At 52.1% G+C, this 20,495-nt stretch overlaps 5 protein-coding genes across 5 annotated transcripts; 1 reads left to right on the top strand and 4 right to left on the bottom strand.

Annotated features, from left to right (window-relative positions):
• Window positions 1-1,229: 1,229 nt before the first annotated feature.
• On the top strand, window positions 1,230-3,268 carry NCS54_00782400 (Hypothetical protein; the record flags this gene model as incomplete). The annotated part of the gene is made up of 2 exons (XM_053153232.1): window positions 1,230-2,349; window positions 2,445-3,268. The coding sequence occupies exons 1-2, from the start codon at window positions 1,671-1,673 to the stop codon at window positions 3,266-3,268; spliced, it is 1,503 nt and encodes a 500-aa protein (XP_053009207.1). The 5' UTR covers window positions 1,230-1,670.
• Window positions 3,269-8,484: 5,216 nt separating this feature from the next.
• Window positions 8,485-10,265, bottom strand: NCS54_00782500 (AA-permease domain-containing protein; the record flags this gene model as incomplete). The annotated part of the gene is made up of 3 exons (XM_053153233.1): window positions 8,485-8,617; window positions 8,672-8,783; window positions 8,837-10,265. 3 exons carry the CDS (start codon window positions 10,263-10,265, stop codon window positions 8,485-8,487), a joined length of 1,674 nt encoding a protein of 557 aa, XP_053009208.1.
• Window positions 10,266-11,130: 865 nt separating this feature from the next.
• NCS54_00782600 (Hypothetical protein) lies at window positions 11,131-11,948 on the bottom strand (the record flags this gene model as incomplete). The annotated part of the gene is made up of 2 exons (XM_053153234.1): window positions 11,131-11,648; window positions 11,699-11,948. The coding sequence occupies 2 exons, from the start codon at window positions 11,946-11,948 to the stop codon at window positions 11,131-11,133; spliced, it is 768 nt and encodes a 255-aa protein (XP_053009209.1).
• Window positions 11,949-13,525: 1,577 nt separating this feature from the next.
• On the bottom strand, window positions 13,526-14,167 carry NCS54_00782700 (Hypothetical protein; the record flags this gene model as incomplete). Its single annotated transcript, XM_053153235.1, has 3 exons — window positions 13,526-13,717; window positions 13,775-14,095; window positions 14,156-14,167. 3 exons carry the CDS (start codon window positions 14,165-14,167, stop codon window positions 13,526-13,528), a joined length of 525 nt encoding a protein of 174 aa, XP_053009210.1.
• Window positions 14,168-17,146: 2,979 nt separating this feature from the next.
• On the bottom strand, window positions 17,147-18,042 carry NCS54_00782800 (Hypothetical protein; the record flags this gene model as incomplete). Its single annotated transcript, XM_053153236.1, has 2 exons — window positions 17,147-17,859; window positions 17,904-18,042. 2 exons carry the CDS (start codon window positions 18,040-18,042, stop codon window positions 17,147-17,149), a joined length of 852 nt encoding a protein of 283 aa, XP_053009211.1.
• Window positions 18,043-20,495: the final 2,453 nt, after the last annotated feature.

The raw sequence follows: 20,495 nt of genomic DNA on the forward strand, positions 1-20,495 counted from the left end.
CACGAGCCAATCGCTCGCTGCATGGCCGGTTTCCTTCTGTTCGATCGAGGATTCCAGCCAAGGTTTGCAGCTCCGTTCCAGCTGCGCTGTTTCTCGCGGGACCAGTGGTCGGGCAAAAAGCATGTGTAGGTACGAAACGAAAGCACCGCCGGACTTGACTCCACCCAAACTCTGTGTGTGGCCATCAAAGACAAAGAACGAACGTGTGTGTCTCGTCTCGTCCAACGCCGGCCTCCGAGGAGGCTCTCCTCTCTGCCGCCTCCTTCGCCTCGTCCTCGCCGCGCCGGCCGGGGCGGACATGTCAGTCACAGACGGAGGCAAAGTCTGAAGCTGGGCGCGGGCTTGGGGTGCGGGTGCGGGCTGCTGAGCCAAACTGTGATCCGTCACGGGGCTGTCGATTATGACGATTCGCCCGACGGTGGAGAGGGAAGAGGGGAACAGGGGGGGGAACAGTGAAAGGACACGCAACACAGGCACTCACTGGGGAGACAGTGAGAGGGAAGGGGTGTCAGCAGAGCACACAGCGCACACAACACAGAGCGTACCGACGGATGGGCGCCCACAGAGCTCAGTGCACACAAACATGCACACGCACCCGACCACTCCGCCCAGGCAGGTCGCCAGCGATCTGCCAGCCAGCAGCAGCCCCATCGATGCCTCCGACTGGACGAGGATGGGTGGCCTGGCAGTGGGCCGATGGATGGCGTTAGTGCTGAGAGCCTGAGAGAGGGGGGCAGCATGAGAGGAGGCCTGGCCTCTGGGAGGCAGTGACACAGAGGACCACACAGCGGACCACTTTATTTCGTTGTGTCAGAGCTAACGATCCTTGCCTCTTCGTATATTGCTCAGCGTCACCAAGGCGCCACCCCTGTTGAGCTAGTCGACGCCCCAGCACGCCGCATCCCAGGCGAACCTTGAAGCAGTACATGGCGCCCCCCTCCGGCTCCACGCCTCGCTCGACAAGAATAGACGGAGCAGAGCATTAACGCACAACGAGGCCAAGACAGGGCCCCATGTCATTAATCTCTCCAAGCCGACCAGGGTCTGATGAAGCCGGTGGACCCCCCTTGGTGTGTGGGTGATCCACGCAATCCCAAGCCTGAGGCTTGCGGCTGGGTACGTACTCTGCCTTGGTGTGTGTCGCTCGTCCGCCTCGTTCATCCTGCGCGAGCTGTTATACTGGCCTCTTCCCGGATCTAGCTTGAGAGGGACCTCCATCACCACTTTCACGACATTCCTTCCGACTTCCTTCTTCCATCACCGGCCCTGCTCTCGCAGACGTGACCACTAGGTCCTCTTGTCGCCCTCCTCGGTCCCGTCAAACCTCCCTCTCTGCCATCCTCCTCACGACAACCTACCGACTTTCCTTGGAAGGCGACAGGCCAAAGACTCAACACCTCTTTTGCCTCCCTGCCTATCTCGACCCGTTGATTCGGCCATCGGGACAACCCACGACAACAACCACACGCAACAACCACCACCCTCATCAACAACCCGCAGGAGCTAAACTCAACCCGTTGGACTTTGGATCAGGATCCTTTTCTGGCCGTTGGAGAATCCTCTTTTATGCTTTTTCCTTTTCTCTCTGTCTCTCTCCCGTTTGGATATATCTCTGGCCCCAGGACCACCACTCCCCAGTTCTAGGACTTGTTAGATATCAACAGATAACAATGCAGCACCATGCCATCTTCGGTTACCAAACCCCTCCGGCGTCGCCTGGTTTCGACAACCCCAAGTGCACCATCCAACAACCTTTTGCCGTGCCGCGACACTACCCGACACGGCCACTTGCTCCGGAGGAGAGGCTTGGCCGAGTGCTCGAGGGCACTCTGCAGCTGACTGAGATCCTGGGAACTGGCGCGTATGGCGTTGTCTACCTCGCTGTCGACCTCAAGACCGGAGGTAAATACGCCGTCAAGTGCCTCAGCAAGTTCAACGCCGATGGAACCCAATTGGAGCCCCGCCAGTTTGCCTACCAACAACGAGAGATCCGTCTTCACTGGAAGGCATCCAACCACGCCAACGTGGTACAGATGCTCAAGATTGTGAATGATCCCGACTGCATCTACGTTATTCTCGAGTATTGCCCCGAGGGCGATCTCTTCCTGAATATTACTGAACGTGGTCAATATGTTGGTAAGGATGAACTGTCCAGGAACATTTTCCTCCAGATCCTGGATGCCGTGGAGCACTGCCACAACCTGGGAATCTACCATCGGGACCTCAAGCCGGAGAACATCTTGGTAACAGACCGTGGAGACACTGTCAAGCTGGCCGACTTTGGCCTTGCCACTTCAGATGATCGATCCGAGGACTACGGATGCGGTTCAACATTCTACATGAGTCCAGGTACATATCTTTCCTCCCCTTTGAACTGATTGATCCCCTTGATGCCCCTTTCCTTCACACCTTTCAGACAACTAACATTCCTCCCCCTCCTTCAGAATGCCTGGACCCCTCTGCTAGGAAGCCCTACTACATGTGCGCCCCCAATGATGTCTGGAGCCTTGGAGTTATCCTCGTCAACCTCACCTGTGGACGCAACCCATGGAAACAAGCTTCCTTCCAGGACTCCACCTACCGGGCCTATGCCGGATCCAAGGACTTCCTGAAGACGATCCTCCCACTCTCGGATGAACTGAACGAAATTCTGGGACGGATCTTCGAACCCAACCCTGAGCAGCGGATCACTCTCAACGAGCTCCGAACCAGGATCATGGCCTGCTCTAGGTTTACCATGCCGGCCGTCTCTCCCCCGACACCACCGGCCTCACCAGACCACATTACCGAATACGTTTCTACCGAGGATGCCATCATCGACGACTACGACTACGACTCGCCTCTGTCGCCGGCTTCATCCTCTGACGATGAGGGCTCGCTCACATCGAGCGGCTCTACTATTGACGACCTGGACGACGACTTCGACCAGGAACGCCAGATGCCGCAGACTCCCCCGGAGTATGCACCCCACGCTTTCGACCCCGAGGAGCCCAAGGAACACCAACTCATCTACCACAGCCAGGAGTTTGTGCCCCAGAAGTACTCTGGGCCTGTCCCCGTCCCCGTGCAGGTGCCGGTGGCCGTTCCCCCTCAGCCCATGCTCTGCCAGCCGGTTCCTGTACCTATCCAGGCTCCTTGCCAACAACACAAATCCTATTTCCCTATCTGGGATATGGTAAAATACGTTCAACATGTGCCCATCCTGCAGCACCACATACCCTTCCACCAGCAGGTCCCCTTTATGCCTACGTTCCAAGGCTGCTATTAGATCTCGTCATCAGGACATGATTTTGTCTGACTGAGCATCGACGCAGCCGCCCCTTACACAAACTGGATGAGATACCCCCCGAGGCCCAGCACCAACAAGCCCCGGACCCCCCTTGTTTGATTCTTCAGGTTCCCTTGGACATTACTCGACATTTAATATCGACCCTTGGCAACACATTACCATTCCCAGGGACTCCTTTACATACTTGGATGCACCAAAATTTTTTCCCCAAAGGCCGTGCAAGGATTACGCCAACCAAAAAACAACGTTTAACGACCCAACGAAATGAGAGTCCGGGACTGGTTCTTTTCGACCCTGTATCTTTTGGACACCAGATCTTGTTTGGTTTAAACATTTTTCTATGTCTATTTTAGCACTTTTGGAAAACACCTTTTTCGAAAAAGCGAGGAGTTTTTGTATTTTGTTGAGGAAATTTATGAGGAAGGGGCAAGATATCAAATTCTTGTAGAAGCATGAAAGTCTGGCGCAGCGAATCTTGTACGGGGTGGCACTCTGTTGTTTTTGCAAAGAGATTTCTTGGAGATGGAGTTGTTGATTCCCCCTTCCCGCCTTTGTTTGTCTTGTACCCGGCGATTTATACTCCTCTGCCTTGGGAAGGCCCTTTTTCTGGAAAAAAAATTCCTCCTGGGACGCAACGAACGCCTGATACGGAAACGACTATGTCTTTCTAATTTCTCACCACTATTTTCACTACTTTCATCATCTGGAGGCGCCCTCTTTCGATAGAGACGGAAGAATGGCCGAGACATTCACTTGGTCTGGATCAAAGATACCTTTTTTCTTATTTTCTACATTCACTTTTCTTATTTGATGACGGATGGGGGAAGAAGATGGGGATGGACTATGTTTTGCTTTTTCGCTTCCGTGACGGGAAGAAGAAAAATGGCAAGGGTCGATCGAGATTAGAGAAGAGGAACATGGCTCGATAGCCAAAGCATTTTGCGCAAAAGATGGCGCAAAGCAAAGCAAGCAAATACGTTTTACTGAGGGAAAGACGGCACCTCGCACTGCAGAGAATAGTGCATCTGCCGATCAACCAAATGAATGACAAACAACGACTTTGAGATACCTCACTTCAATGGCTGGCCTTAACTTGCTGAAACTTGACTCGTGTGAACGGGCACAGGTACATGTAGACATGTACATGATGGTGATGTCGAGGTCTCGATGTTGGCGTCACAGATTCAAACAAGTCTACAGTACACAACACAGCCCGGGGAGTGAAACACCAAGACGCGGAATCACCGGCGGCGGGAACTGGCAGCACCACCTTCTCCCAGTAGCGCCTCGATGAGGATGCGTCTAGTGATGCACGACTCCTGAACTCATCGTCTAGGATCACGGCATTGTCGACGGTGTGCTCCATCCTGGTGCGTCACGCTACGGCATCTGCAGCATTGGCCCCCGTCACAGAAGCTGCAGACAGAGAAAAAAGCAAAGGCGATAATAACGCGGGAAAAAAAGAATGAGGAAGCTACTGCAGATGCTAGTCTTGGCTCACGAGATTGGTTGGACAGGGTCACAAAAACAAGGCGGAAACGTGGCGGCCAATGGGGTCAGGGGGTGGAGCAGGGCGAACGGCATTGTGTGTCTGGAATGAAGAAGATGGAGGAGTGGAGAGACCTCAAGACGAATCAGGAGAGCCGGAGGCCGGGAGAGAGAAAAAGGTGAGGCGGGCTTGAGGAGGGTAGCGTGATGGGACGGAGACGATCATTGGGGCGATGGACCGCACGGGAAGTGTGACTGTTTTGGTGTTGGTGTTGGTGTTGTTGGTGTTGGTGACCAGGACAAGATGGTGTTGACAAGGTGATATTGAATGATAAGTCTTTATTAAGGGAAGAGAAGCTATTCTCAGCCAAGCAAGGTCGACTTTTCTGCAGGTGACCAGTCGAAACATACACATGAGGTTAGGATCGTCGACCGTTGATGCTGCTATTGTCGTTGTAGTTGTCTCTCTCCAAGATAGATACGTCTCGTATGAAGAACAAGCTTGTGAGACAGACAGGCATGGACAATGGAACGATTCCTCTGCCGGAGAACAAGCTAGTGATTCTCTCCGCTCTACAACAAAGAAGAAAAAACAAGTAAGAAAATGAATAGCCTAACTGCCAGGCGCTTTTTCTTGGCTCACCGCTGCAACACGCATGCAATGATGGACGGAACCAGCGTTTCGTCCATGGCTGAAACTGCAAGCGAAAATGCTTCTTCTATGGAATGACTTGATTCCGAGAATACACTGGAATGCTTTCGAAAACCCTGTTTTCAACGGATAGCTAGCATTCCTGAACCCTTCGAATGCGACTTTTATTGAATCCGCATGTCCGGGACTGTCAATATCGATCATCCATCCCGCACGGGGTGCCACGAGGTCTTTCTGTCTCTTTAGCGAGAAACTCTGAGTCTAATCTCGCCAAAATGGACGGCCATTTCATCTCCCGGGGTGGTGCTTGGGGTCTGGAGCGTGCCGATCACAGTTCGGGGCGGGCGGCGTTGCATGTGGGTGAGCGGCACAGTCTCCCGTGGTCTGACGGAGGGGGGAAGCGAGTTGGGTTGGGGGAGATTTCTTGCCAAGGAAGGGATGGGTTTTTTGGTCTTGTCCATCTGCGGCTGAACTTTGAGAGAATGTGCCATCCCCAGTGTCGCAGATTTCTTTGTTTAGCATGAGTGTCGCAAACACTCACCAACACACCCACCACCCCTGGAGGCCCGTCTCTTCTCCCAAACTTTCCCAGTTCCGTCACACTACGGAAAGCAAAGGGACCTTTTTACCATGGACTCGGTCCGAGCTGTGACTAAACTAACTAAGCCCATATTGTCGGATGGCGCCGGGAATCATGATGCCACAGGGCTTGCTGTCAAACTAACCTTGAAGCATCTCAAATGTACGATAACGTCAAAGACTTGATTCCTTCTTCTCAACGGTAAGAAGCAAAAACAGGAATATCACCGAATAACACAACATTCCGCAGAATTGCTTTCTCTTGACCACACCATCTTGACGTAGGTGGGGGAAACCGCAGATCTGTTCTCGGCCCTGCGCGTGGCAGCCCGGCCGCATGGGGCGGCTTTTTCACTAGGAGAGTATCGCGGCACGGCGGGGGGGGGGATGGATAGTTTTAGTGTTCCACGAGTCAAGACAGATGTTGGTCATGACGTTTGAACTATTGGGAGCGTCATCACAGCATCAAGCTCAACCTCTGGCTAGTCATGTTCTCTTTGTTTATCGTTATTGTATCATGGATGATTATTTCCGAGATGTTTAATTACAAAGCTGAAGATTGTCTTTTGGGTGGCTGGACTAGACATTTGAGGGTGTTGCTTGCTTCCCAGGACCGAGATACCGGGTCAGCATTTCCGGGCAGATGCGACGTAGCGTATGTTTTGAAAGAGAAGGTTATGGTTAGAGATGGGACACGTTGTAACCTTGTGGAACTGCCGTGATGGCTGCGATGTGTTTGGCTTTGAGCTGAAGCTGAACTCTCGTAGAGCGAGGGACCTTTGTGAAGTTTGATCGAAGGTGTTTCTAAACCTAGAAGCGTTGTGTTTGCTGGGTTGACCGGAAGTTTGCGTGCTCTTGTTGCTTGATGTGACTTGGACACTGGGCTCAGGGGCACATCCTCTTGAACGCAGTATTCAAGGGGTATCTTGTCTAAGATCATACGAACATTCTAATCTTGGGAGATCTCCTGCTCAAGGGCATGGCCAAGGGGAATTATTTCCCCAAGATCTCATCAAATGTTGAGTTACAGAGGCATGATCTCTCAAAGATGCCCCTTCATTCATCGGGCAGGGCTATCCTTCTGGGTGCTTAACTTGGTTGATGGCAACCGACCTCGTCAAGCGGGTAGAGTTTGACAAGTTGAACTAAGCCGAAGCATCTTTACGAGTTGGAAAAAGGATTTCTCTAATGAATGGGTGCCTGGTTCTTATGTGATTGTAGTGTTTGAGAATCATCTGTTGTCGTTTGACATGAGTGCCTGGTTGTTGTATTCGATGATAGTGTTGGTTGCTAGAGGGAACATCAACCTCAAGATGCCTGTACTCCGTGATGTGAAGAAGTTGCGAGGCTCTTCATTAAAGCACTTTAGTTCTTTAAAACCCTTCTTGAGAGTATGGTACGTGGTTACAGCATGGCCAGAAGAGTCCTCGACTGCTGGCCAAGCAACATAGTGTAGACAATGTGAGGACTGGTACAACAACCCCGGGCTGGAGTGCTAGAATTGTAGTATGGTTCGAGCTGTATAATGGACGAAGCTAACGATCTGCCCGTGAATCGTGAGTTTGGATGAGTTCTGACCTCCTAGCAGAGGGACAGGAAGGGGCGAATGCCCCTGGGTGCTGCGCATGTTATAGGACTTTGCCTGGGGCTGATCTAAGGCAACGTCAACTTGAACATAGAATGACCACATGTTGTGCCAAGGTAACACTGTTTTTGGCCACAAATTGGCCACGAGCTGACCCAAGGTGATGCTAGGTTTCGTCTCAAAGAGAGTGTCAAGAATGAAAATATTGGAGACTCGGGGTGCTTGGATATGCTAAACAGAGGCGGTGATTCTTGTTCCTCTCTCCTCGGTGTACTTGAGGTAATCGCATACTCTCCGGCAGAGTCTTGGAGAACAGGCGCCTCCATAGCCTAAAAAGAGCTGATATCGAGTATCTATGTTCTTTAGCTCTTATGGGATGGCTTCTGTGGCCTGTATCCATAGCTCGGGGACAGACTTGGATGTTCCATCCCTCATTGCAGCCTCAGTCTGTCACCTTCCTGACCATCGGGTCAGGATCAGCAAGATTATGTGGGACATATAGGAAGAAGAATCGGATTGATAGTGTTTCGTCGTCGATAAGTTACAAGGGAAGAGAAGGCGAGGCTGTGGCATGGTCCTTGATGCTCTGAGTTCACATCACTCCTGCGTGCCCAAGAGGCGACCATCTTTGACCAAGGCGGCTTGTTGAGGGATGCCCATCCCTCTTCGTCACCATAGAATAATTGAATGAATTGAGTGAGCCGTATGCTTGTCGGTTCAAGTGGTATAGTCATGTGGTTGAGCTACTGGTCGGTTGGAGTTGAGATGATGGAGAGGCACTCCCACATCCCACTCGCGTTGTAGGAGGTGAGCCAGGATCGAGACGTGATTTGAACTTCTAATTTATTGTAACAATGCTCTACTCTATGGATGGCATTCCCATGGCCGGGTCTATACCTCCGCGGCCCTGTCATGTTCTGACTTTTTAATCGCATCTTGAAGGGGTATCTCGGATAAGGACACAATCTTTGTCTTCTTGACAAACTTCCAAATGAGGTATGCACCTATAACGAGCGGGATATCTCTGCCAGATCGTTAGCAATCAGATCATGAGTATAAAATGGTGCGTGTCACTCACAAGTAGGATGATACAAAGCCAACAGGGTCCCAGTTGCCCTTTGTAAAGACTGAGAAACCGCCAGTGAAGAGGATGATCAAGCACATGCAGAGGGCGACAATGGAAGAATAGACTGACGATGTTAGAGAATGCAAGATTTTGAGTATCTGGACAGCGGAAACTTACGAGTCCAAGAGTTGTGCCAAGGCAAGCTGGTGATCGGGATGCCCTGCTTCTTCATGGCGAGTCGCAGTCTAATGTGGTTCAGGAGGATGGACGACCAGGAGACAAGAACTCCAGCGGCAGTCAGGTCGACAAGCCACCAAAAGACAGTCATGGCTCCATTCGAGAGACTCATGAAGCTGAGGAACATGAAAGCGGTAAAGAAGAGCACGCACACGTAGGGAGTGCCCCACGAAGTAGTTCGGAGAAAGATCTGAGGTGCCTGGCGCTTGAGAGCAAGACCATACAGAACACGAGTACCCGCAAGAAGACTCTGATTCGACGCTGACCAGGCAGAGGTGATGACAACGGCGTTGACGACGGATGGGATGGCGGGGATACCAGCTGCAGACGCGGCGATAACGAAGGGACTCTGAGCCGCTTGTCCAGACGAATCGTTAAGACGCTCATCGTTGCTCGGGACCAGCATGCCGACGATGAGAATAGCCAGGATGTAAAAGACGATGATGCGGATAAAGACGTTCTTGCAAGCCTTGGGGATGGCCTTTGCAGGGTTTCTCGTCTCGGCAGCAGCCATGGCGATGGACTCTACACCCGCAAACGAGAAGACGGCGCTCGTCATGACGGACCAGTATCCAAGAAACTTGCCCCAGTTCCCCGTGGCGATGTGCTCGACAAACGGACCGGGATCGTTCCAGTACCTGAAGCCGATGCGAGGGGTTCCTGGAACTCCTCCGAGGTTGATGACAAGACCCAGAATGATGAGGAAGACGACCAGCAGAATCTTGAGCAGGGCGAACCAGAATTCGACTTCTCCAAAGACGCGGATAAAGGCCAGGCCGACTGCTGCGGTTAGGATGATGAAGATGATGATGAAGACGGAGGGGTTGAGGTCGGTCCAGAACTCGAACAGCACGCAGATGGCCGTGATCTCGGAGGGAACAGATAGAACATTGCCGTACACGAGGTTCCAACCGATTGCGAATCCCCAAGCCGGATCTACCAGAAACTCTGCGTGTCGGACAAAGGCACCCGTCACGGGGAGGAGCGCCGCAACCTCTCCGAGGGCAAACTGCACGGCGCACACGACGAGGCCGACGGTCGCGTAGCCGAGGAGAGCACCGAGGGGACCGCCCGTCTGCACCGATCCGCCAAGGCCGAGAAACAGGCCCGTCCCGATGGCGCCGGCGATGCCAAGCATTGAAAGATGCCGCTCCGCGAGACCGCGGTGCAGACTGCGCTCCTCGGTCGCGGTAACAAGGTCGCCATTCGCATCATTGAGTACCGGCTCGGGTGAGACGTCTGTCTCTGAACTCGGCTTGAAAAAGGCTGTCATGGTTCCGAATTGTTGCTGTCGTCGTCGAGCCTGAAGACGAGAACTCGAGAGCAGAGGCTCCCGCGTTGATATGATGCTCTCGGGGCTCGTATTCATATTAGCATCGCAATTGCTCGAGCCTATGGTGCAATTGGGGATTCTCCAGGGTCTATCGGTCCGTCAGCAATGGGTAACGCGATGGTTGCGGACATGGTTGCTGTTTTGATCATGGCGTAGTGGAGTTTTTTCAGTGCTGTTGGGTTGCTGAAAGTTTAAACGTTCTAGAAGTGCCAAAAGATGGGGAGGATTGGAATGAGACACGGATAAAGAAGCCGTTGGTATCTAGATTGGGCAGGTCGAATGTATATACGTCGATAGAGCCGTGCAAGGGCCATATATCTATCTGTTGACCCGGCTGTCAACTCGGTATGCAACTCAGACCCTGAAGATTCGACCTGTCACAGCTTCAGCCCGAGAACGGTTGGTCCCTTGGACATACACACAAGCAAGCTATTCCCGTTAATTGGGCCCTTGATTCTCCCTGGTCTCCTCGGTTGGTCCCGTCGCGTCTTTTGCCAACTAATATCTGTTGATCCAATGGCAATATTCATCTCACGCAGTTGTCCAGAAGTGGCTGAAGGAATAGTTTCTGTCTAGCGCAGAAGCTTGCGTGACACCCTCACAGCCTGACCACTCTCAAAGCGGTTTTCGCCATTGCCTATCGACGGGAAGCCCCGAGGCCAAAAGCCGTTGTTCCGATGGTTCACGGATATATCAGAGAACGAGGATTTGCTAATCTTGATTGTATGGGAATGGCCTCCTTGGGCCTAAATGCATACGCACGCTCTAATACAAAAAGATAAAATACACAAGAAAATAAATAATAAATAAAATACCTTGGTTTTGCTCCGGGTATCCCCAATCCTCCCTTATTTTCCAATAAACCTTTGTACCGATTACTCCTGCAGGCGATCTTATAAGATTAGGGGGCCTCGTAGATGTGGCCCTGCTGTTGTTGAGGATGGTAGTGACCAACTAGCTCGGTCGGTTGCTGAGGTTTTGGGTCTGGCGGTGGGACGTTGTATTGCTGATACTGCTGATACTGCTGGGGTTGTTGATACTGCGGCTGAGGTCTCCTCATTCTCCTCCAGAAGAAGAATCCTATTCCCGCGAGGGCGAGAACACCGAGTGTCGCGCCGACCGCGATACCCGCGCCGGCACCGGCGGAGAGGCTATCGTCGTCTTCGGCTTCGGAGCTCGTCTTGGCGGGGCCGTCGGCGATGGTGGAAGCTGCGGAGCCCTTTGTCGTGGTGGAAGACGTCTCGGCGGCGTCGGAGAGGGAGACATTGAAGTCTTGCGACTTGATGATCTTTACGGCGTCGTCTGAGGGGTTGTACAGAGCGAAGTACAGGACAGGCATCTCGCCCTTGGGGACGGTGCGGTTGAACGAGTCCTCGCCGAGGCTGACTTTCCAGAAAGTGCTCTTGCTCGTTACGTTTTCTACTCTTGTAAGACCTATGTTACTGCTGTTGGGTGCCTCGATCTCCTACCTCGGACATATTCTCCCAGCTGCGTCGTTCCGGAAAAGTCGCTAGGGTTACGCTGGAAGACGTAGACGGTGATCTGCTTCAGGTCCGTCACCCAATTGATGAGGATAGTATCGCCCTCCTTGTATACGGGGTTGTTGATTGCTTCGTCGCCTTCATCGTAGGTGCCCGGGTGAGTAAACAATGTGTCGACGCCTAGGACCTTGACGGCTGACGCGGCCAGCAGCAAGGTTGAAAGTAATATCGAGCGCATCTTGACCCTGAGCTTCGAGGGTATTCGACTCTGAAGTTGTTGGGCTCGTTTATCGTCGTCTCTCTCCCCGACCGTAAGACTCGACAGAAGGTATTCCTGATGTGAGGGGAGAAGGCTGACACAGTAGGCAGGCGGTCGTCCTCCCTTTTGATTTCTCGGGTAGTAAGCCCAAAGGCGCGTCTAGCCCTGTCAGGCCATTGAACCCTGGTCTTACATTTTGGGGGCCGCAAGCAAGCTCTCTTGTTTATAGATGATGCATTGGGGAGGATACGGGGGGCACAAGGATGGGGGGATGAATGAGAATTACGAGGCGTAGCGAGGGGTACGCGAGAGTGACACTCAAACAATACGAGACAGGCAAGTTTCCTCTGTTAGAACCACTACGGCGGAAGCAAAACCCTGTCGTCATCCTCTCGAGCCATTCGACACAACGGTGTCTCCCGTGATGGACTCTTCATCTCGTCGATTGGCCCGCGAGTTCACTGGCGCGTAGTGTAAAATACCAGCCTCAGCTAGCGCCTGTATCTAGTACATGTCCTCTAGGAGTGCTCGTCATATCCAAGACAGGTACCCGTCACCCGATGCAGATCGCACCTCGATTTAACCTTAGAAGCTGTACAGCCTCCTGCTCAGCCCTGATCCGCGGGGAGGGAAGAGAGCTACAGGGGTTTGTTATCACGCCAGACAAGACAAATTCAGAGATGGAGAGTGAGCATTCCGAGGCCGCAGTCGTTGCCATATGCTGTAGATGTCAGCAATCCTTTGGAATCAACAGAAACATAGAGAGCCACCCATAGCCCCTATCTCATCTGAACATCTCCGTCCCGTATTCTCTCGCCTCTCGGAGACGGACGGACGAATCCTTTCAACAGTTAAACTCCGTCAACAACACGCACAGTCGTACCCAAGAAAAGAAAATAACAATCCATGTCCCCGCAGATGGTGCAACGCTCTCCTCGACGAACCAACATCCATGAACCAGCTAAAAGCGCCACTTTTTTCTCACTTGGCTTCTATTCTTGAAACATGAGGAAAACCCCTGTCATCTTCCAGTTGGTCAAAAATAATGCCTCGCACGCCTGCCAAGAGATCCATCGGCCGCCCGCCCAGCCACGCAGTTTTAGTTCCTATGGGTAAATGGACGTGGCATTGAGTTGGCTCCCTTGACTTGCTTCTCACGTGGGCTGATACTGGATTAAATTCTTCTATACAGTTGACGCCTAACGACCATTTCTAACCCTTATGAATTACCAGTTTAACGCCTTTCTCTCTCCCCCTTTGTGAATCTCCGTTTATTACCAAACTCGGCATGCCGTCCGACGCTCTCGGCCCCCTGCATGGTCCTCTAGACGACCATGGCTCCCGGCAAATTAGAAGCCTCTCCATCATTACGATCCAAGAATCTAGTGGGAGGGGGTCATGACTGAATGGTCATTCAACTTTATTCCATATGCAGAGGATTGGACATAGAATGAGGTTGATGGACTGTCAAATCATGTTTCCCTCTGTAGTCTTGATCAAGCTGCCGTGCCCTCGCTGCTCTTCTTGGCACCTCGATCAAACCTCTCGGCAACTACCTACGAGAGCAGTCGCAGAGCGCCACCCGACGGATGAGCTCTGCTGAGTGCCTCCATCTTCTCCCCCAGAGACGTCAGGTCCTGCAGAAGCTCACGGAGCCGGCTGTTGATGCCCTCGAGCGCTGGAGCGAGCAGCGTCACTCGGCAGCGTAGCAGGAACTTGGTCATTGTCTCGCTTCCCTTGTTGGACTGCTGCGTCGCACAAGTGTCAGCTGTTGGGGGACTCGAACAGCTTTAGATAGTACTCACGTCTTCCTCTTCCCCTGTCACACACGTGTTTAGCTTCACGGCGAAGCTGTTCAGGGCAGCCGCAATATCGTCCACCAAGATCTTGCAGGACTTGTAGCTGCCCCCAAGACCCCTCCGCATTCGTGCCTCGTACACCTCGCACTCCTTCCACTCCTTGCAACCCTGGTCCGTCTTCATCCGCTGTATAGTCCTATCGGAGAAGGCGAACCGTAGAAGCTGGTAAAACTCGAGCTGGAACATTGTGTAGTTGCGACCTAGACTCTTGGCCATACGGTCAAGGGCTTCGGAGTGGTTGTTGAAGACCTTGAGGCGTGAGTCGAGCTGTCGGTACGTGGCAATGGCAGCCCCGATGACGGGGATGACGCCGACGGTTCAGAGTACGATATCAGCCATTGTGGATGGGGAGGATTGATGGAGAGCACAGGCACAAGGGTTCGAGATGTGGCGATTTTCGAGTCTTTCTAAAGGCCATCTCTTTCGCTGTGTTGATAGCACAGCCACAGCTTGATCGAGAGACCTCTTCTCATCATGAAGTTTGTCTCGGAAACGTGCAGCGTAAGGCGGGGAGGCCATGGCCAGCTGGGGTTTAGCCTCCTGCTGAAAGCCATGCAGTCATTGCCTACTCTCCTGCTGCGCCAGCTCAAGGATGCAAACATTTGGATGTTCCTGAGTAAAGAAGTGCAGACGATGCGGAGTTGGTGTATCCTTGGCTGACAGTCGATACTTGATAAGCGGCTTTGTAACAGTTTGGAGTTCCACATCCCTCTCACACGTACAACCGAACGAGCAAGGCTTGGTTCAAAGGAGCATATCTTGCCCTGGTGAGATTTTGAAATGCCAACATGAATAGATATGTCTGAGGCTTGGGGAAGGCTGGGTATTCTTGGCAGGCCGGACGTTGAACAGCGATCTAGGCCTGCCGACCTGATCTGGTTATTGTATTTTAGCTGATTATTGATTTTTGGATAAAATTGACCTTTATTGTAATGTGAAGTCCCTAAACGGTTATTGTCCTTTCGGTTTGTAGTAGTAACCTATTATTTGTCCCTGTTTGGGAGGAAATCGGAGCGAGCGTGAGTTATGGATACAATGGCGTGGGTATTCCTGGGTAAAGGCTGAAAGAGCATGATTACTGTCTATCAATTTTTCTGCATATGAAAGAGTTGCTCTTCATCCCAACACCATGCGATATCCGCATAGTTGCGAAAAACAATACCAGATCCACGCTGCCATACAGACGCAACTCTCAAACGTACGACAGGATGAATCACATCCAGTTCTAGAATGTCAAATTGCGGAGCTAATTGCGGAACAGCCAAATAGGTATGCATTCGCCATTGATTGGACACCTCGTATTCTGCATGTCGCTTGCTGGGGTGGAGGATCAAGGCACGGATCGCGTCGACTCCGCCGCGTTTGTGGCACGTATAAGAAGAGGAGATGCCTCGACAAGAAGTCCTCGGGTTCTTTGATCTCACTGGTGAGGTCATCTCATACGGCTTCTTGCAGTGTGGATTTCGGTATGCCGCATAGGCCATAAGACCAAGGCGAGATGACTCCTGCATCAGCTTAGTACGTCCCATCCGTCGCAAAGCTGCAGCACTTTTTGCGGGCATGTCCGTGAATGACCAGGCAGAACCAAGAGAACCTGATCTTCTCAAACGATCAAGCTGTTTGCATTGGGCGCTATTGCCAGGTAAGGAGACCAGCAATGCTTGTGGCCGTGAGCCATCCCAATCTCTGGATACGGCAAACTGGAACTCGGCGATTATTCCTCAACAAACAGCGGAAGAGCAAAGATCTTTGGGCCAATAATGTTTTCTATGAGATATAGAACCTCTGCAGGAGAAAGAGAGTTTATTCGGTGAAGGCTGGGGGATGGGTGATCGAATTGAACGGAGCCGCCGACATTCACTCGGAGACGACGTCCTCTGGGCTCGAGATTCGAGTCAACAAACAAAACGAAAAGGAGCACAATATCGACAGGATTGGAAGCGAATAGCATCTGAACCGGAATGGCTGGAATACCCCGAATTGGCAGAGCCTTGGGGAATTGGCAGAGATGCCTTGACCGCGAAAGAAGGCCAGGAACGGTGATTATAGAGACCATGAGCTCACCGATTGACGGCATGATGTATTCTACAAGTAGGGAATATAGAACACACTTGAAATAGGGCTCAAACACATTGTAGCCCATCTTTGGCGAACCTCAAAGAGAGCCGCCCAACTCTATGGAAAACAAGAACCCGGCCAGAACGCCAAATTCTTAAAGCTTGTGCACATGAACGCAAGAAGAAATGCCACCAAAGACCAGCCATCTGTAAATTAGGTCAAAATTTGCTCTTGGCAGACCCCTACGCTCGCGTCACTCCTCTTTGGATGACGTGACGGCGCCAATCCATGCTAGGCAGCAGAATATCCAGATTGTGTCCACGAAGCATGTCTTTGACTCTGGGGTAGACCCGTAGGGCTGATTGAGTGAGCCAGGGAGGGGGTGTGTAGACACGGTGTTGTAAGATTGGCTGGGGTGCTTTGAGGTTATTCGGACGGCAGAGGACTTGGGCCACCCATGTTCTTGAGGACGACGGCTATTCAGACTTGAGACCAACCTTTGCTCTTTTTCTCTGGCGTATCAAGGGAATTAGAAACGCTAATTGGACCCTGTTCATGCTGTCTCTGGTCCTTGAAACCCACGACGCAGCCTCACCAACAGATTCTGTGTCGTAGAAGCTTGGTTGTCAAACCTCACCAGCCATTGACGATGAGCAAGTCAGTACTAGTGTCAGGATGTTAGAAGCCGGCCTAAACGCTGATGGCAACGTAGTTCAAGGCGAAATCTGCGACATCTTTACAAGGCTCGTTGGTTCAAGCCATATTTCTCCTATATTCTAGGTGAATATCGGCATCACAACACGGCAAAGATGGCTCACTTCGCCCTCGGATATGAAGGAAATGGACAATCGTATTTGGAAACCTATCTATAAACATACGCCCGCAACTCCAATCCATTAGGAGAAAACAAGAGATGAAAACCCTTCTATCACTCATTCCCCAAGCCCTGCTTTTTTGGCCAGCGCTTCTTCAGGCAAGGAGACAGCACATTAAACCTTACTGTGAGCCTCCACTAGACTCAGTGCACAGCACATCGCCTTAACAGTTTACGTCACCTCATTCTTGTGACTTTTCTTTGGAAGCAAACATGGCACCACTTCCAGTGGCGCTTGGCCATCATACAATGCCCCTGAGGGCGAGAATTGTCCTACTGACGGACCCTCTTGCTCTCGGACTAGATACTCGGTTTGGTTCATCGTACACGCACACGCCCCATCGCGGCCCTCGTTAAAGTTTCAGCGATGCTCGCACCTCGGCCGATTAGATCATGGACAGCATGTGCGCGACGGCGTAGATCATCATGACTGCCAGAGCAGTTGTGCAGACGTAGCGCAGGGCGACATTGTACATCTGGTGACGGTTCCTGCGGCGCGATCGCGAAACAAAATCCGAGTTGTCGTTGACGCGGGGGAACTCGCAGCCCTTGGGCACCGGCTCGCCGAGGAACTCGCAGAGAGGCTCCCATCCGTCGGTGATCTTGTATTCCAGCAGTCTCTCCTTGGGGACCAGGCTGCGGACCTCTGCGTAGTGTCGGCGGAAGACGTCCTTGCCGCGGTTGGGAAAGTCGCCCTCGAAAAAAGTATCGAAGAACTTGCGGAGCATGGGATAGTACATAGAAGCAGCCCAGTCAAAGTGGGAGAGCCATCGCAGCTCGTGGTCGGTAACGCGCCAGTAGACGGTCCTCATGGTGGATGCGTGCCACGAGTCGACGTCGCGGTTGGTGAGGACGACCTTTGCCTCGGGGTAGGCCTCGATGAGCTCCTTTGCGAAAGCGATGGCGGGCCAGTCACAGACAGCCTGGGCGCCGCCGAGGAGCTGGTCCCAGTCCTTGCGGGTGAAGGGCTCGCCCTGCTTGTCGTACTTTGCGCAGAGGGCGTCCATCCACATGAGTGCGTCGGGGGGGTTCTCGATGGAGCAGTTCATCATGTGGTATGTGTCGACGTAGCCGAGCTGCTTCATGGCGGCGCGCATGGCTGAGAGTGTTAGCTGTAACCGGAAAGTCGAGGAATAAACGTACAGGCTGTGCCGGTGCGTCCAACACCCAGGATGAGGACCTTCATGGGCACCGAGCGGGTGCAGTTGCGACGGTTGATGCAGGTGTCATTTGTAAAGATGTCGGTGACGGGACGAGGGGTGAACTTGGACGAGTATGCCATTGTGACGGTTGGGAATAGGGTATCAATAGGGATAACAAGATGCTAAACAGGAAGGATTGCAGGTGAAGCGATCGAGGGAGGTGTTTCTGCCAAGAGGAAGAGGTCGATGATGATGGAAACAGAACGAGTATAAAAGAACGAGACGAAACACGGAAGAACAAGAGGACAATGGTCTTTTACAGCTTCCATCCCAGGACATGTAATGCCACCAGATACACAAATCCAACTCCCACATCCCTCCTCTGGGTGCGTGTACATGAGCAACGTCCCCATAATTCAGAGACCGACCCAACCTCTCTCTCTCTCTCTCTTCGCCCGGGCCCTGCTTCGTCTTCTGTTGATCGATCCCATCATGATTCTTCAGGAGAAGGAACCAGACGTGGGGAACCGTTGTAAGTGAGTCGTCTACTAATGACACGCCCCCTGAGGCTCCTGCTCTTGTGGGGCTGTAGCGAGGGACCCATGTAGAGGAGTGAGACATTGTCAGGGCAAGAGCCTCCAGTCTTGAAGTCGACAACTTCAGTCTGGAGACAAATGATGGGTCTCGAGATGAATGGAATCATGTTGTATCCAGGCCAGTGGCCATCCCAAGTTATCGTCGTCTTTCTCCTCTTAGTATTCATGCAGTAAATCATCCTCTCTGAAAGGCCGTGACTCCTCGCTCTTCATTCCCTGCAGCCAAGCACTCAATTGTCCGACTCAACTTGCCATTTTCCCTGTCCCTTGAATGGACCGTACCTTGCAGTTCCTGGAAAGCTCCTCAGGGGAACCGCGGATTGTTTCCCTTGGAGCCTCCTACCCGAGTAACACATGTCCATCTCTTCCGATTGATAGCACGGGCACGGACAAGCTTGTGCTAGCATTAGAAGACTTCGAATGTGGATCAATGCATGTTCTCCACATTCACTTCAATAAGAAGCTTACGCGGCTCAGACATTCATCCATCTCCATTCAACTTCTGTTGACAGTCTTGAGCCAAAGAAGGGCAGAGTCAGACCTCATGGAAACGCCACATCTCAACCGCCTAGGTCGTGTTTGATCTTGCATGTTGACCGTTATCTAGTCGGGAGTCGTTACTGGAGGACCAACAGTCAACTTGTGTCAAGCGGTACACGGTCTTGTTTTCATGGAACAAGCCTACTGCTTAACCATCCAGAACGCTCTGATCAGGGACACGCACACAGATAGAAGCAACATGGTACAAACAGGTCTCGGCGGCAGATGGCCACCGGCACCGATATCCAAACAGCGTCGGATGTCGGAGGCCCGGACCATCGGCCCCTCTAATCCACATCCCGACATCAATCACAATTCTCCCTGCGGCGTGAGAGCGCGGATAAGTGGGAGGATTACGCGCGTCTAGGGCAGGGAATCCATTGATGTACTGTGCCAGCTATGCATCGTCACAGCATCATGTAATGCCCAAGTTGCAGCCGGAGGATCCCATCCTTGCCCTGAGCGGTGCAGCAAGCCACAGCTGTCCCTGGAACACAAACCAGATCGGTATTTATCGTTGCGAGATGGTCCCTGAATGGTTGTACATCAAAGCACTGCTTGCCTTGCACGATATCGCTATCCCACGTATCATGGCCTCCACCTCCGAACAAATGTCAACATCGTGTCAGCAGCGTGGTGTCTCGACTTAGATCCGAGACACAGCGACGGAAATATTGTCGAGCGTTACATTAGTGTACTAGGTATGTAAGCGGGATGACGTGCACAGGTGAAACACCTTTTTGCAACCCATCTCGTCTTTTCCTGGACGAGGATGAATCGTTGATCGACGGCGCTAATCATAGCAGAAACTCAATCTATTGATTGTAGGTACGCGGCCAAGACTTGTCTGCCGCGCGTAGAATGCGTGTATCAGCTCAGCCTTGGCGGGTTGTGGGAGAATATGTAAGTCAGCTTTGGACGCTACGAAGCTCTGGAACATCAAAGCTCGAACAAGGCGATACGGCTAGAAGAAAAAGTGAAGATTAGTTTGCAAATGGTTCGCGTCCCCAATAATTAAAGGATTCACCTAAACCTTGAGCCTGTATATGGTGATCAACTTGAGACCGTCTCAGGACAAGGGGAATTCGCTCCGATCCCCGACCAGCCGAGCGACAAGCCGGGACAAACGTGCTTGCCTTGGTGTAAGCGATGTTCCGCTGGATGTAGCGGGTATAGCGCGCTTGAATTCGTTTAATGGTGGAATCATTGTCGAAGATGTCGGAGAGACGCCAGAGTGTTTTGGAAAACGGGTTGGAGAGGATCTTCGCTGTACGCGGATGTGCAGTACATCATAACCACCCCCCGTCAGGGCCGATCTAATTCCAACTCTTGATTCATTAATAGCTCGAAGATGGTATTTTTATCACTGCATCTGTACCTAATCAACAAACCACATTGACTGAAGAAGCTCCAAAACCTCAAGACCAACAATGGACGAAGCAGGATGGCGTGGCTCC

Source organism: Fusarium falciforme, chromosome 6, assembly GCF_026873545.1.
Source record: "Fusarium falciforme chromosome 6, complete sequence".
In the NCBI taxonomy this organism is placed as follows: Eukaryota; Fungi; Ascomycota; class Sordariomycetes; order Hypocreales; family Nectriaceae; genus Fusarium; species Fusarium falciforme.